Source organism: Poeciliopsis prolifica, unplaced genomic scaffold (genome assembly GCF_027474105.1).
Source record: "Poeciliopsis prolifica strain line A6 unplaced genomic scaffold, Auburn_PproV2 SCAFFOLD026, whole genome shotgun sequence".
Taxonomy (NCBI): domain Eukaryota; kingdom Metazoa; phylum Chordata; class Actinopteri; order Cyprinodontiformes; family Poeciliidae; genus Poeciliopsis; species Poeciliopsis prolifica.
The window spans coordinates 3,312,931-3,326,863 of record NW_026562401.1 but is presented as its reverse complement, the minus strand read 5'-3'; the positions used below and the strand labels follow the sequence as shown (position 1 = coordinate 3,326,863).

Below are 13,933 nucleotides of genomic sequence, written 5' to 3'. Positions count from 1 at the left end.
TACCAGAAAATTTGAACGTCTAGAAATACGATAACCTCCACAGTTTGAAATGAACATTTAAAATTATATTTATATTTGTTTTGACGTTAACCTTTTTTACCTGACTCAACAGCGCCCCCTCGTGGGCAAAGCAGTTAGACCCGTCCGCGTCCATAGGAACGGTTTCATGGAAACGGCTTGACAAACATTGGTGACCGTTTGGTTTTGGGTTTTTCGGAGCAGCAGAGGACGTCGCCATTTAGACGCGTTTCGCAAAGCCATGGGAGAAGTTGGGGAAGATACTCAGACGAATCCCAGCGTTTCTATTTTAAACCCCGAACAACAAGAGAAGCTGCGACAGTTTAAGGTAACTCCTCTGCGGAGGGAGAGGAAAGCCACAGGCGGGAAATGAGTTTATTGATTTATCCCGAATCTGCGGTTTGGTTTGTTTGACCTCAGATTCAAACGAGAATCAACAACGAAACGTATCTGAGAGCCCACCCGGAAGTGGATGAAATCATTGGCGACTTTCTAAGGTCGGTTTATTTCCTCCAGTTTTTTTTTTTTTTTTTTTTTTTTTTTTTTGACCAGAAAGTGATTGTTAAAGTTTCAAACGCTCTCAATTGATCAGCGTTTACGGCAACAAAAAAAAAAAATCCCATAAATTTTTCTGATACAGAAATAAACAAAGGTTTAGAAAACTAAAGATTGTTTTTCACATCTTGATAAATATGGGGGGGAAAGTAAAAAGGTTCAACTAGGACATGGGATATGACTAAATTGTTTACAAGTTAATCAACGTACAGCTAAATCCAGACATTTACATACTCTTAATAAAAAGACATATATACATATACTCACCGCGAAATCAATAAAAGTATGTGTTTAATAATCAGTGACTACTGCTTTATGTGCCACAAATGTTTTCAGTAAAGGCCGATGTTTATTTCCTCCAACACTTTTGGACCTATGTTTGATCATCTTACAGAATGTAGTAATATAATCCTACAATATCTGAGCAGTGGTTTAAATGATTACATTAAATGAAACATTAAATTTACCTCGTCTCGTTTCTCTTTCATTTAACAGACATTTGCTGGTTAAAAAGCCATCCGACATTCGTGAGTTTGCTGCAGGTGAGTCATAAACATAGACACACTTTGGGGATTATTGCTCCAACCTCTTATAGTTACATGTTTAATCCTGATGCCAACAGTCACCCTAATCTGCGTTAAATCCTAGTTAACATAGATAACTGACACAGAGAGAGTCAAGTGTTCTTTCATATAATTATTGTTGCATATTATTCTCTTAGATTACTTTGCTTAGTTGCTTTTGACACAAACTACAACCTTTTCAAGTGATATAAAATGTAGTTTATTCATGAAGACAACTGGTGTCGCATGGAACAGTTCAAGAGACAAAATGTTGGCCAGATAGAAGAATATGAACTAATATAATAGAGTAAAGACAGCTACAGAGCAAGATCAAAATTGGTGGAGATTCAGTTAAGGCTATTTGTAATGCTAATTATCTTTTTCAGATCACTTCTCCTCCCTAAGCGATCCTTCTGACTCTGTATTGAAAGAAAACAGTGAAACGGATTGAAAGACCTGATAACATCCTCCTCGAACCTTTCTTGAGACAGAGATCGGATGTGGATGGGTTCTAAATTTACATCAGTGTTGAGCCATTATACTTGTATTCATATTACTCATTGTAATATTCCTAGAAGTGCCTCAGACGATTAAACTGATGTGGGATTGTGAAAGAGGAGGAATTCCTGTGAACAAACAGTATTGTTTCCAGATTTATTTTTGTCTCTTGTTCAACTAATTGGCCTTATTTTAATGTGACTTTGTAACAGTTGGTTTGCTGCCTTCATTTTGCACCTTAACTTAAAACACAAATAAACTTGGGGAAAAGAAAGTAATGTGGTCTGGTCTTGTGTGGCTACTAGTCCAAATGCAGAATATATTTTTCAAGAAAATATAATCTCCTTCAAATGTATTTGTCGTTATATTTTTACATCCTTCCGATAAAACAGCAAAAACATCGGTAAATATTATATCTATTAGAGAAGGTTTACTTCCTGCAAAGAAAAGAAGACTTCACTGTCATCTGAAGCTTTTCAGCTGTAGCATTGTGTAATTCTGACGTCTCTGTGTTTACTTGATTTTTTTCTGTGAAGATCTGAATAGAGCTTTTAGTGTGTGTTTGCCTCCTCTTGTTGTTTAGTTGAGTAACTCAAATTGGGTAATGCTGTGGCGGGTGGAGCCCATCAATTTTTTGTTCCATGCTGTCTTTTGTCTGTGACTCATTCTGAATCAGTTTTTGTGAATTATCTTTGAAAATGTTGTAATTTAAGCAGTTTTGTAGGTTATTAAATTATTTATAATGTCAATTCTAGCTCAGTCCGTTGATAAAATTGCTGTTTTGATTTTTTTCCGATTTTGGGGAGTGGGAAGGGAGGGGGTTATTGCTCTCTGTCCCCCACCCTTCCTCCAACACGAATTACACAATGCCACACACCTCCTTTGAATAAGGATGGACAGGTAGACACCCATCCGGCTCATTTCAGATGAGAGATTAGAGGAAGAGCACACACACTCACTTTGCCCTGTTTTTCAAAAGATCGACTAAAGAGGGACGATATTTGGTAAGTAATGGATACATTAAAATGAAATGAATGACTTCAGTAGTTATTTTACAAAGAAATGGGGAAAAAGACAACTAATCTGTATGTTGTAGCTAATTTAAGCAGAGATACTGTCTATCTCTTTACTGTTTCTTTTAAAGCTGGACAACAACAAACATTTAATAAATTAACAGAGAAACCAATCTGTCTACATATTGTTTCATCTGAATTTGTTTTTCAAAAAATCCACAATAAAGACAAAACATGATTCGTCAGCAGGCACTAATCTTTAATTAAATTAAATTGAAATCTGCAAGCAATCCGATGTCTGCACGCTATTAATCAGTAGAATTAAATGTACACAGTGATGACATCCAATTGCTTCTTTTTCAGGAGAACATACACAATTCTTGGACTCTGCAGTAAACAGGTAGTCAATGTCTTTGTTGTTCTGGACAGTTTCCTGAGGTCATACATTTAAATAGGAAGTGAAATCACTGCAATGCAAATAAAAAGCATCCTGCACATTTCCAAGAAATTTGCATCCTCCAAACATGTTTAGAGGATGCAATTAGAAAAAAAGAAGACAGAGAAGGTGAACAAAATGTCACTGTGAGTTAACTAGTCTGTTTTTCGCTCTGTGTTATCCTCGATTGTCCCGAAGTCTCCCTCTGGGTGAGTAACAAAGATGGTTACCAGGGAGGTATGATTTCAAAACCTCAGAGGAGGAAGTTTATCAGTAAACTTCAGGCGTCTCACTTGGAGACATGTTCCATAACAACCGTGAACCTTTCAGAAAACCTTGGCATCCTGCTTTACATCATTGAAGAAATGGGATGAGAGCAAAAATGTAACTGAAGGATTCTTTGTCTTATTTTGCCTGATTCATTTCTTCATATTTGTAAATGTTAATATTCTTGAAATGTGTCTCAGACAGACAGGCAGAATTTTTCCAGATGTCTCCAAATGGAGCAACGCGTTTATTTGCGCTCATTATGATCTGCACAGCCTTTGGTTAGTAACAAAGCATCATCAACATATCAAACCTTGTTACTGGTGTGACATGTTTTAAGAACACTACTTTGTAATTGTTTGCACTCACAAGTTATGATAATATGTTATATTGGTTTATAGCTTTTGTGTGTCCAGCTGGGCCTCCAGATATTATGTCTGCAGATAACACGGTCTTCATCGCTAAGAAACTGGTAAGAAAATTCTTTAGAAAAGAGATTTTAGTGTGAATTTTAGTTTAGCTGAAATGATTTTATCTCATTCTTGGTCATCATTGACCAGTACTTTGCTAGATGGTAAAACCTGAACCTGAGTTAAAAATATTATTCAGTGTTAGACTTTTATTATTCCAATAAATTTTTAAGACCTATTATTAATGAATATGAAGAGTATATAATAATTATTAATGATATATATTAATAATCTTAAATATACATCCCTTTCTTCATTGTTATTAATGTATAAAATAATGCAAAAGGTTTGCTCTCCGTCATTTTACAGTGTCAACATTCAAGACCAAATGCCTTTCTGAAAATACCCAATCAACCTTTCTTTTTTCCTTTTATTAGATGATGAAATGCTACAACCAGGGTAAGAAAACACTTACTTTCATTAACTGCTTTTCTTTTACTGTTATTGGTATTTAAAACTAAAATAAAGATGAACCTAGATGAAAGATATGCCTCAAATCCAAATGAGCCTCCATTAGTGAGAAGGAAGATCCACAATGCTGTGGTGTAATACAGTCAATATTTGCACAGCAGGTGAACTACTGCTTTTACGTTTTGATTGTGCATCACATAAATGTATTTGCTGTTACAGGATACCCTCTGCCTAAGATGACTCTGTTGAGAAATATCTTCAACAGCAGGTAATTGTATTTTACATATTTTAAAGTCTCAAGTGTATCTATTTTTTAACATACATATTTGTCTGGAGAATTGGAAACCTTTACTGCTCACTTGTTTTTTTTTTCTTTTCTTCATTTTCAATCTTGTTTTTTTTTTTTTTTTTTTTTTGTCTTTTTTTAGTAACCTGTCAGAAGGAGGTAGAACTGCTGACCAGTCCAACAACTTCCTGTCCACCTTCCTTTCTATCCTGAACATGGTTACTGGAGTCACAAACAAAAACTCACAGAGTCCAACCCTCATGGACTCTGCCGAGACCAGGGTATGAATACATTCACCGATATTAACACACAACCTCTACGTTTTTGTTTTGTGTGTTTGTTTTTCAATAAAAAACTAACAAAACATATAAACTGTTCAAATGGTTTACATAATAGTCTATGTAAACCAGAAGTTTACATAGACTATTAAGAGAAATCATTTATGTCTGAAAATCAATCAGACTTGACACTTCCTGTTTAAGGTCGTTTGGGATTACAATTGAAAAGATCTGACAGAAATGCTTTTGAACTTGCCCTGACTTGGTTATTGTTCTACATTAAAAAGCTCCTCACTATAGTTTGCTGGAATTTTAGGGTTTTCCTCTTGATAGAATTGGAGTAACTGAGGTCGGGTTTCCTTGCTGTCACACACCTTTCCAGCTCTGGGATTGCTGCGTGGCAGCCATGCCAAAACACTGACTTGGTTATCATTAGACCACTTTCTATTAATTTGGAATATGCTTATTGCCTATCTGATCTTTATCTAAGCTTTGACTTTCTGTCTGTTCTCTTGAGATGTTGCTTCAGTAGTGACACATCATGTTCTTGTTTTCATGATGACATCTATTCCATGAGGTACACCAGTTCCTAATGAATCAACACAACCTGTTTGTTGCAGCTTGGATGGTGTTTTTAAGATTTTGACATTTTTTTCTTTGATATGTGACGATAGGTCATGACACAGGGTTGCTATGAAGATTACAGCCCAACATACTTTGACATCGATTGTTGTCCCTCTATTTAACTCATGTCTTGAGAATGACCTTGTCAGACACTTGCAAAGCCATGACTTCATCATCTAGACTCTCCCAGATTGTTTATAGCCGTGGTATTTGTGGTGTATGTAAAATTCTAACTTTAACAAATGTAATTGCTTTTTTTTTTTTTTTCTTAAAACAGTCATTATTCAGGTATAAACAAAACAATTATTCTATTAATCCTTACTTACCTAAGAAAGACAATAAATAGTCTAGTTTAATGTCACACAGTTTTAATAATGTTGTGTTTTTAGTACACAACGTCTGTATGTGTATGTAGACTTCTGGTTTCAATGTCATAATACATATTCATTCAAATAACCCAATTATTTTCATCTGTAAGTGGTTAAAGGTTTGTTCTTTCTTTTGTTAAAAAACAAGATGTGGAATTGCAGTAACCTTCCAGCTGTGATAAGGATGATGAAGAACTCTTCAGTCAATACAGTAAAACTAAACACTATCATATATATTTGAACAATTTCTGGTTTGTTGCAATCTGACCTTCTTGTTTGTTTGTTCCCACAGGACCCATCCTGTTGCTACATGAATGCTTTTGTGGCCCCTCTGTCCTGGGCCACTTTGACAGGACAAAGTGAAAATTCCTTTGATTCCAATGACTATAACACTTTGCTGTGGGCCGCCAAACCTGTGCTGCAAGACATACCGTCAGCCAGAGCGAAGCTCCCCGCCAGAGTGGGCGCGCGCAACATGGTGAATATGTGAGTATGGTTTAATACTTCTTCTCGCCATATTCTTCATGTACATTGTTTTCCCCGAAACTAAGATGTCCATTTCCTCCAGGATGAGCATGCTGCAGGAGGTGTACACCTCTATGACGGAGGAGCAAAGAGCTGAGGTGTTCAACTGGGCCAAAGACCAAATCCTACAGAACAACTTTAGCTGCACAATGAGGCCATCTGCTGGCCCAAAATCAAGTAAGAACTTTGGAGAAACTGAATTCTGGGATAAATTCTTGTTTTCAAATCAAACCATTCACATAACCTTTCTGTCAACATCTTTCTTTCTTTCTGTAATGTTTACTGATTTACATTGAGAAACTTGCTTTTCTAAAATAATTCCCAATTTTCATGGTAATAGAAGGGCACAAATAGAAAGAGGAAATGTGTACTTTGAAATGAAGAACTAAACTCCTAAAATATTCTAAAATTGATATTGCTTCATATTAAATAGTCCCCTAAAATATTCTGGAGCAGAAAATAACCAGAGATATAGATATATTAAAAAAATCAGGAGCAAACTGTTACAAACAATTAGAAAAAATATTTAATCAAAATAATTATTAAATAAAACATGAAGGTGGAAAGTTTGACAGGTGCACCTGTCAAAAGGAAGAGCATTGGGTGTGGCATTTCACTTGGTTCATCTTTCTGGCCAGCACATTTGCAAGTTTCAGCATGCATGCGTATATGCAGATGTGTTTGTGTTGGCAAAAGTGTGTTCTGATGGACTTTCAGTAAAGAAATACATGCAAATCTTAGAGCATGTCTTCTTTCCATATGCTTCTTGCCTCCTCCACTGATTATGACACGAGATGGAAAGCTGAAACTTAGAAACAACTGGACAGGTGCAAACACCAAGCTCCTGATGTGTGAAATCTCTGTTGGTGTGTTTACTGTGCTTTGAGAATAAACATTCATTCTGTAAACCTTCCTTTTTTTTCGCAGTGCCTGTGAAACCCTGCAAACCGACTCTGGAGTGGCTGGACTCTGAAGCCCTGACCATGATGGGACCTTACCTCTCCAGCCTGAAGCCAGACGATGTAGATTCATTCCCTAAAGAAACTGTAAGTGGCAAGCGATGCTAAATCACTTCTAAAACTGGGATTACCAACTATCAGTTCTTACAAAAGCTGCCTCTACTTCATTTAATGTATTATCTCTCCCAGTTGTGCAGATATTATCTCTCAAGCCAGTTTAAGTCTAACATGACCACCAGGATGAACCCCAGCCTGGGCAGAAAGTTCCTTCAGAAAATTCAACAGTGCTCCAGTGTCCCAGAGCTCATTGATAAGTGTGTATTGTCTATTCACTTCTGGGGAAATTGTAATTCATTTAAATGACTGATTTGTTTATTGTTCTTTATTTTTTTTAAGTATTGTATTTAAGCGTATCGCTCTTCCAGGCTTGGCCCACTTGCTTGTTATTACGGCGTTACAAACCTGACTTCTGACACCAGCAAGAAGCTTCTTCCTCAGCTAGATGTCTGCGATGGTCCCACAGTCTTTAAGGTACCTTTCAGTTTCCCCACACTTATCAAAACTGCTGTGTTTCTGTTTATTTACCAAAGGAGAAGATATAAATGTTCTTGTCTTCTGACCAAAGCTGAAGAAGCGCCTTGTGGACAGTTTGGTGTCCGGTTCCAGTAGCGCTCAAGTGCTGCGTGACCTTGGGAGGAGTATTACTTTGCTGTCACCTAAACAACTGTCTGAAATCTCTTCAAATAATCTCAAAGATGTTCTTCAAAACGTGGGCAACAGTGTGAAATGGTCCAGGAGCCAGATGCGCATTCTGGTCGAGAAGCAGCTGGGGGAGAAGAAGGTGAGCCTTTTAAGATGAAGACTGTTCTTTTATGTGATCCGTAAATGGACTAAACTTGTGTCATTTTGATCACTCAAAGTGCTTTCTGTCTATAATCCATCTCAACCTGTTATTCCTGTTAGTGTGGAGGGTTGTCAGGCCAACAGCTGATGGAGCTTCAGTCAGTCGCAGCCGGTTTGCCAAGCTGTGCGGTGAGAAATGTGAAACCGCAGGATATCCTGAGCAACACAGAAACCTTGAAGACCATCTCAGAGCACATGAGGAAGGGGCAGCTGACGGCCATGCTGCAGGGGGTGAGTGAGTGAGAAGGAAAACGGCGAGGCAGTGTTCACACACTCAATTTGCTGTTTGATAAATGTCTTTCTTTCTTGTAGCTGAGTGAGAAAGTTAATCCCTCAGAGCTGGTGCAGAAGTTGGCTGGTCCTTTGCTTCGCAGCGTTTCTCTTAGGAACCTAAAAAAAGCAAACATCACCTCTTTAGACCAAGTGGAAAATAAAACCTGGAGTCTGCCACAGGTAATGTGCATACACCTATAGTTTCAATGGAGGCTGTAAAAATTTTATCTTTCAAGTGTGAAGAAGTAGGAAAAAGAGAAAAGAGCTGGGAAACATATTTGGATTGCTGGGCTTCATTCCCCATCACACTGACTGTTCCATCCATCCATCTTTTAAATATTTGTCTGAAAAACTTGTCTGTTTTCCAGACAAGTTTGTCTGGAAAACATGTAGAATTTGTCTCTCTAAAATTTCTAGCTACTCTACTTACCATACTATTGCTCTGCTGCCAGCTGTGCTACACTACCACTAATCACCACTAGTCATACCTCAGCTTATAATCATTTACTACTTATAAAAAATATTCTAAATGACATTTTTGTGTTGACAACTTGGACTGTTTTTTTTTTCTTGATGTCCTAGGCTGCCTATTTGGCAAAGAAAGTGTATGGCCTAAGGAAGCTGCAGTTCAGGTGAAGTGTACAGATATAGTAGCCAGAGAACTTATTAGTTGCCTTCCAATTTAAAAATAACTCTCCTACGTTTAACACCACAAAATGTCTGACTTCTGATTTCCCTGCATGTAGTGTTAAACATTCTGAAGTGTTTAACTGGGTGTGCTGTTATGCTGCAGCATTTACCTTTAGTGCTGTTTACACAAGTTCTGTTTCTGTGGTAGGAGGCTGAATTCAGTCCTCCAGGGCATAACCTGCAAGATGATTGATGAAGTTAATGGCAGCAATGCACTGGACATGGCTGAATCCATGACAGAGACTCCACAGTGGCTTTCTAAAGTTCAGGTAAAATGTTTGTTTTTTTATTAACTGAAACATGCATAAATATACCTACTAATTAATGACAATGTGCTTATTGTGTTGGTTTTTTATTTAGGTACGATGTGCTGCACGAAAGCTTTTCCAGACTTTGGAAAACCAAACGACAGATTATTTCAAGAATATCACCGCACAGGAGCTGGAGAGCATTCCTACTACGTTGCTACTTCACCTGCCGTGAGCGCACGACAGCACAGTTATTTTTTTAGTCAATATAAAACTTTTTGTTTACTTATTTTGTCTGTTCTCTGTTTTATTCATCCCAGGCCTTCCAAGGTGAGGGATCTACCTGACTTTGTGTGCCAGGTCTTCCTCGACAAGATGGGAACAGCCAACCTGACCTCCCTGCCTCCTCGTGCCCCATCACGCCTTGCACTTGCCGAAAGAGCTCTGCTTTGCCTGTCCAGTGTATGCACACACACACAAACACACACACAAATGTATGCTCTGCCAAAAAATAAATACTTATATAGCTCAATTTGCAACTTTCAAAAGTATTTTCTACTGTAGGAGTCACTCAGTGACATCTTCCTGTGGATTTTCAGGGAACAAATATCTCTGGATTAACCAGTTCAGATGTATCGAGGCTCGGTCCACTCCTGTGTGAGCTGAGACCCTCCATGCTGCTCCTCATGGCCCCAGAAGTGCTGAAGTCCAGCCTCCAGGCCATGGCTTCCTGCGAACACATTCCTCAACCTCACAGGGCGGATCTGATCAAACTGGCCGGCCAGGTGTTTGGGTAGGTCCGGCTTTCAGTGGATGCTGGAGCTGCTTCAGAGGAAGCAGAGTCTGATGTAGGATCATTTGCTGCCTGCAGGAGTCCTTCCAATTGGTCGGCCGAAACCATGGAGATGCTCGGTCCCCTTGTTCTGTTGGATGATAATGTCTCCTCCACTTTGCCAAATAAGGTATGTATCTGCTGTGTTCCTAACATCCTTACACTCTTTATAGCAGCTTGTGATTTTATCTGTGAGAGGTGTTATATAAATAAAGTTTACTTACTAACCTTCTCTAGTCCTCTTTGCTTCAGTATTAACATTTTGGATCTTAAAACTAACGTGAGCCACTTTGTTTTTATTCCTTTGTGCGTTTTTAGCCATGGATGAAGGATGTTCTTGTTTTCCTGAAGCCGCAGCTTATCCAGGTTTCAGGTGCTTTTAGAAAGAAGATCTTTGATCTCACCACCACCACCAGCACATCAAGCACAGCACGTAAAAGGCGAGCAGGTAATGAACTAACATTACCCACAAGAACTTCTGTACCCTTCAAACTCTTCCCATTTCACTGACACAGAAAGCTCAAGCAAACGCTTTGAAAAAGGCTGTAGAGAATCTTATATTTGAAAATCTATTTTGGATTCCTGGTTCTCACATGAATCAGTGATGAAGTTAATGATTTTTATTTACTACCGTGTGTATTTATTGTTCTCAGTTAATAGTGATATGTCCAGCAACGCCATAGAACCTACAGAAGCAGTTATTAAAGAACTGGGAGTGGACAATGTGTTCTGGACGCCAGCGCAGCTGGACCTGATGTCCAACTGGACGTTCCTGGCTGCTGTAGACATACTGGGATCTGTCCCTGGTTACAGCTCAGACCAGCTGAAAGTGCTCTATAGGAAGGCAGTTGAGGTAAAGTCATCTAAATGGTCTCAGTCTTGTTCATTTAAGAATTTGTGACTTAATTTTAAGTTTCATTTTGTGATTTTATTATTTATTGTGGCTGCATTGAAATAAGGAAAATACGTCACTAGTTGTAACACGTAATCTCTACCAGAAATCCTACAGGTAGTAAAACATTTTATATAAAATGAAGAATTCAAAATTATTATCACTTTATCAGGCTTGATCTATTGCAAGAAGAAAGTATTGTTTACTCACTGCGTTCAAATAAAATATAACTGTGTTTGTGTACTGCAGGTGTTTGGCCCGGTGTCAAATATGACTGAGAGTGACATCGTTCAGCTGGGGTGTATAACTCAGAGCTTCTCCAACTCTGAGCTGGAAAAGCTTCCCTTGTCTCTGGACAGTCTGAACGAAATCAACGTCTGTGGCTGGAAAGATTCACAGGTGAATTATAGAAACTGCTCCCCTTGACTGCAACTACGACACTAGCCCTAACTACAACCCGGCATGTGTCTCAATAGCTGGCGTCGGTGTGGAAGGGGATCGCTGAATATAACAAGCTGACAGCGCCGCTGCTGGGATCCACAGAGATGGTCCAGCTGAGCCGGTTCATCTGTGGCCTGAACGCCAGCGAGATCCGTCAGCTGAGCGTGGGCGCCTTCAGGTCTGCCTTTAGGAAAACAAAGTTCCTTTTACTTCACTATTATGCACAATTCAATCTGTAGAATTAATCTGTAAGATTCTGTCCTTTCATTTTGTTTTCAGTTCATTTGTTTTTATTGATACCTGCTTTTCTGTGGATAAAGTGAAATATTGTGAGGCTCAATTGTCTGAGGTTCATGGAGTAATTGGCGTGTTTTCATCACAGCGATGCAGTGGGCTCCATGGACGGTCTTCAGTGTCCTGTTGAGGCTTTGCAGCAGCTGAAAAATGTTGCTGTGTCTGCATTTGGACTCCCCTGCAACTGGACTGAGGCTGAGGTTTCTGACCTGGACTCTATCATTGGTAAGATTTATTTATCTACCTACTAACCACTCAAAAGCCAAAGCAGAGTCTTACAGTCTTACTGATGGTTTGTCTCCATCAGCCGGTTTGAATGGATCTGAAATAGCCTCGCTGAGCCCTTCCGTCTTCCCATTCATCAGCAAGAGCGGCATCCCCCAAATTCCTCCTGAAAACTTTGCTGTAAGTAGCTTCAACTAATCGGCTCTGTGATTACGGTATTTCCAATATTTCAAGAGCAGTGTTGCATAGAGCTATGGAAGGTTTTCGGTGTCAATGTGTTAAAACCACCAGAAATACAAGCACACTTCCAGTGATGTGTTTTCTATCCGAGATTGGTCAAACTTAAAACAAAAGTTAAATAGACAAATTGTCGCTAACAAGTTTAAAATCTGGATAATCCAGAAACATGATGCCACTTCAGAAATTCAGAATTGCTTGACCTTTTGTCTCCGATTATTTATATCTAATCATTTTTTTTTTTTTTTTACCTTTTGTTGTTTAAATTGGAAACTACTTTAGGCTCAGACTCAGACTTTGATATTGTCTTCCTGCTGTTTCTGTGCTACATATTTTCAGGTCCTCTGAGATAAACCTCAAATTGGTACAATCTGAGCAGACGTTAATTAAGCCTTACTGGTTTCCCTTCAGGCGCTCTCTGTGGTTCAGCTGGAGGCTCTCGGTCCTGACAACGCCGTCATGGTGACCAGTGAACAGCAAACAAAGCTAACGGCTGAACAGCTGAGCGTTCTTGAAAAGGCGGCCGTCGGCAGCCAGGAGGACAAGAGGGAGGCCCAGCCTGCAGAGTCAGGTGAATAAAAAAAGAGATTCAGATACTTAATCCTGAAATGTTTCTGCTGTTTTGTGTAGTAAGTTGAGGTGCAGCATCCAAATCCTGATTAATCTACAAAGCGATGAAGCACTTTTTCGGCTACACTGATTTTGTTTGGTTACAGTCAGGCTCAAACTGAGACTCGATCAGAATCATATTAAGGAATTATTAATGATTTCTGATTGTTTGAGTGGTAAAGGTTGTCTTGAGATATTCCAAACACATTTCGTACTTCTGTCCAGGTTCTGCTGCGTTGAGACTGGAAGGAATCTCCACCTTCATGAAGCCAGTTCTGTTTCTCTTTATTGGATTCTTTCTGCTGTGAAAACGGATTCAACTCATCCTGCTGCAGAATCAGCTGGAACCTCCACTGGAGTTATCTTCCTGAAGCACTTTCCTCACAATATATATTTGAATTGTATTTAAACATTAGATTATTTAAACTGTAACTGTGGGGCTGCGGTTAAAAGTGTCATTTATAAAACAACCTTGTAAACTGCTTAAGGGTCATGGCTAAACTTCAACGGATCTAGAAAGCATCTCCACCTTCATGAAGCCGTTTCTGTCTCTTCTCATTGGATTCCTGCTATACATTATCACCTCCCGCAGAAACACTAGCCCAAGTTTTTGGGGATTTATCCTCGCACAGCACTTTCTGTATGGTGTGATTTTTTCCAGATTGGACTTGATTTTAGCTAAGATTTATATTTTTAGACTCCATGATTGTAAGGGTGTGGTTATAGTAAGTTTTATTTGATGACTTAAGATATGTACTGATTATTTCTACGCTTTCAATGTTTATTAAATATATATTCATGAGAGTATATTTTACTAGAACAGAGAGAAATATTGGTTGTACAATTTATATTTAGTCTGGAAAACCAAACCTGTTGATAAAATGTTGGAAAGTAAATAATTCATTAAAGTACCTAAACAAACAAACAAAAAAAAAACGTTTCAGGTTTATTTTCATGTAAAAATGTTTTAAGTTATAAAGTATTTTGCTGATGGAAAAAAAAAAAGTTGCACTGACAT

General features: G+C 38.5%; 2 protein-coding genes across 4 annotated transcripts; both read left to right on the top strand.

Annotated features, from left to right (window-relative positions):
- Positions 1-145: 145 nt before the first annotated feature.
- On the top strand, positions 146-1,908 carry LOC129371181 (RIIa domain-containing protein 1). Its single transcript, XM_055047617.1, has 4 exons — positions 146-346; positions 439-515; positions 1,069-1,115; positions 1,523-1,908. Exons 1-4 carry the CDS (start codon positions 260-262, stop codon positions 1,585-1,587), a joined length of 276 nt encoding a protein of 91 aa, XP_054903592.1. The 5' UTR covers positions 146-259; the 3' UTR covers positions 1,588-1,908.
- Positions 1,909-2,410: 502 nt separating this feature from the next.
- otoa (otoancorin) lies at positions 2,411-13,818 on the top strand. 3 transcript variants are annotated; one of them, XM_055047615.1, is made up of 30 exons: positions 2,411-2,638; positions 3,011-3,047; positions 3,555-3,631; positions 3,752-3,822; positions 4,198-4,219; positions 4,451-4,499; positions 4,660-4,798; positions 5,936-5,998; positions 6,080-6,273; positions 6,356-6,489; positions 7,240-7,358; positions 7,461-7,585; positions 7,697-7,802; positions 7,897-8,112; positions 8,235-8,405; positions 8,487-8,627; positions 9,030-9,079; positions 9,286-9,406; positions 9,498-9,616; positions 9,706-9,847; positions 9,985-10,178; positions 10,257-10,347; positions 10,536-10,665; positions 10,871-11,070; positions 11,359-11,508; positions 11,586-11,728; positions 11,933-12,069; positions 12,152-12,249; positions 12,718-12,877; positions 13,141-13,818. In XM_055047615.1, exons 3-30 carry the CDS (start codon positions 3,574-3,576, stop codon positions 13,221-13,223), a joined length of 3,426 nt encoding a protein of 1,141 aa, XP_054903590.1. In that variant the 5' UTR covers positions 2,411-2,638; positions 3,011-3,047; positions 3,555-3,573; the 3' UTR covers positions 13,224-13,818. The 3 variants fall into 3 exon arrangements, with proteins under 3 accessions (XP_054903590.1, XP_054903588.1, XP_054903589.1); XM_055047613.1 differs by having other exon boundaries at positions 3,551-3,631; XM_055047614.1 differs by having other exon boundaries at positions 3,011-3,292; positions 3,551-3,631.
- Positions 13,819-13,933: the final 115 nt, after the last annotated feature.

What these genes read in the sequence shown, in the direction of transcription:
- LOC129371181 (XM_055047617.1), top strand. Translation starts at nt 260, where the DNA reads ATGGGAGAAGTTGGGGAAGATACTCAGACGAATCCCAGCGTTTCTATT. An exon ending in AGAAGCTGCGACAGTTTAAG is followed by an intron (nt 347 to 438) that starts GTAACTCCTCTG and finishes GTTTGACCTCAG; the next exon opens with ATTCAAACGAGAATCAACAA. An exon ending in ATCATTGGCGACTTTCTAAG is followed by an intron (nt 516 to 1,068) that starts GTCGGTTTATTT and finishes TTCATTTAACAG; the next exon opens with ACATTTGCTGGTTAAAAAGC.
- otoa (XM_055047615.1), top strand. Translation starts at nt 3,574, where the DNA reads ATGTCTCCAAATGGAGCAACGCGTTTATTTGCGCTCATTATGATCTGC. An exon ending in ATTCATTCCCTAAAGAAACT is followed by an intron (nt 7,359 to 7,460) that starts GTAAGTGGCAAG and finishes TATCTCTCCCAG; the next exon opens with TTGTGCAGATATTATCTCTC. An exon ending in ATGGTCCCACAGTCTTTAAG is followed by an intron (nt 7,803 to 7,896) that starts GTACCTTTCAGT and finishes TTCTGACCAAAG; the next exon opens with CTGAAGAAGCGCCTTGTGGA.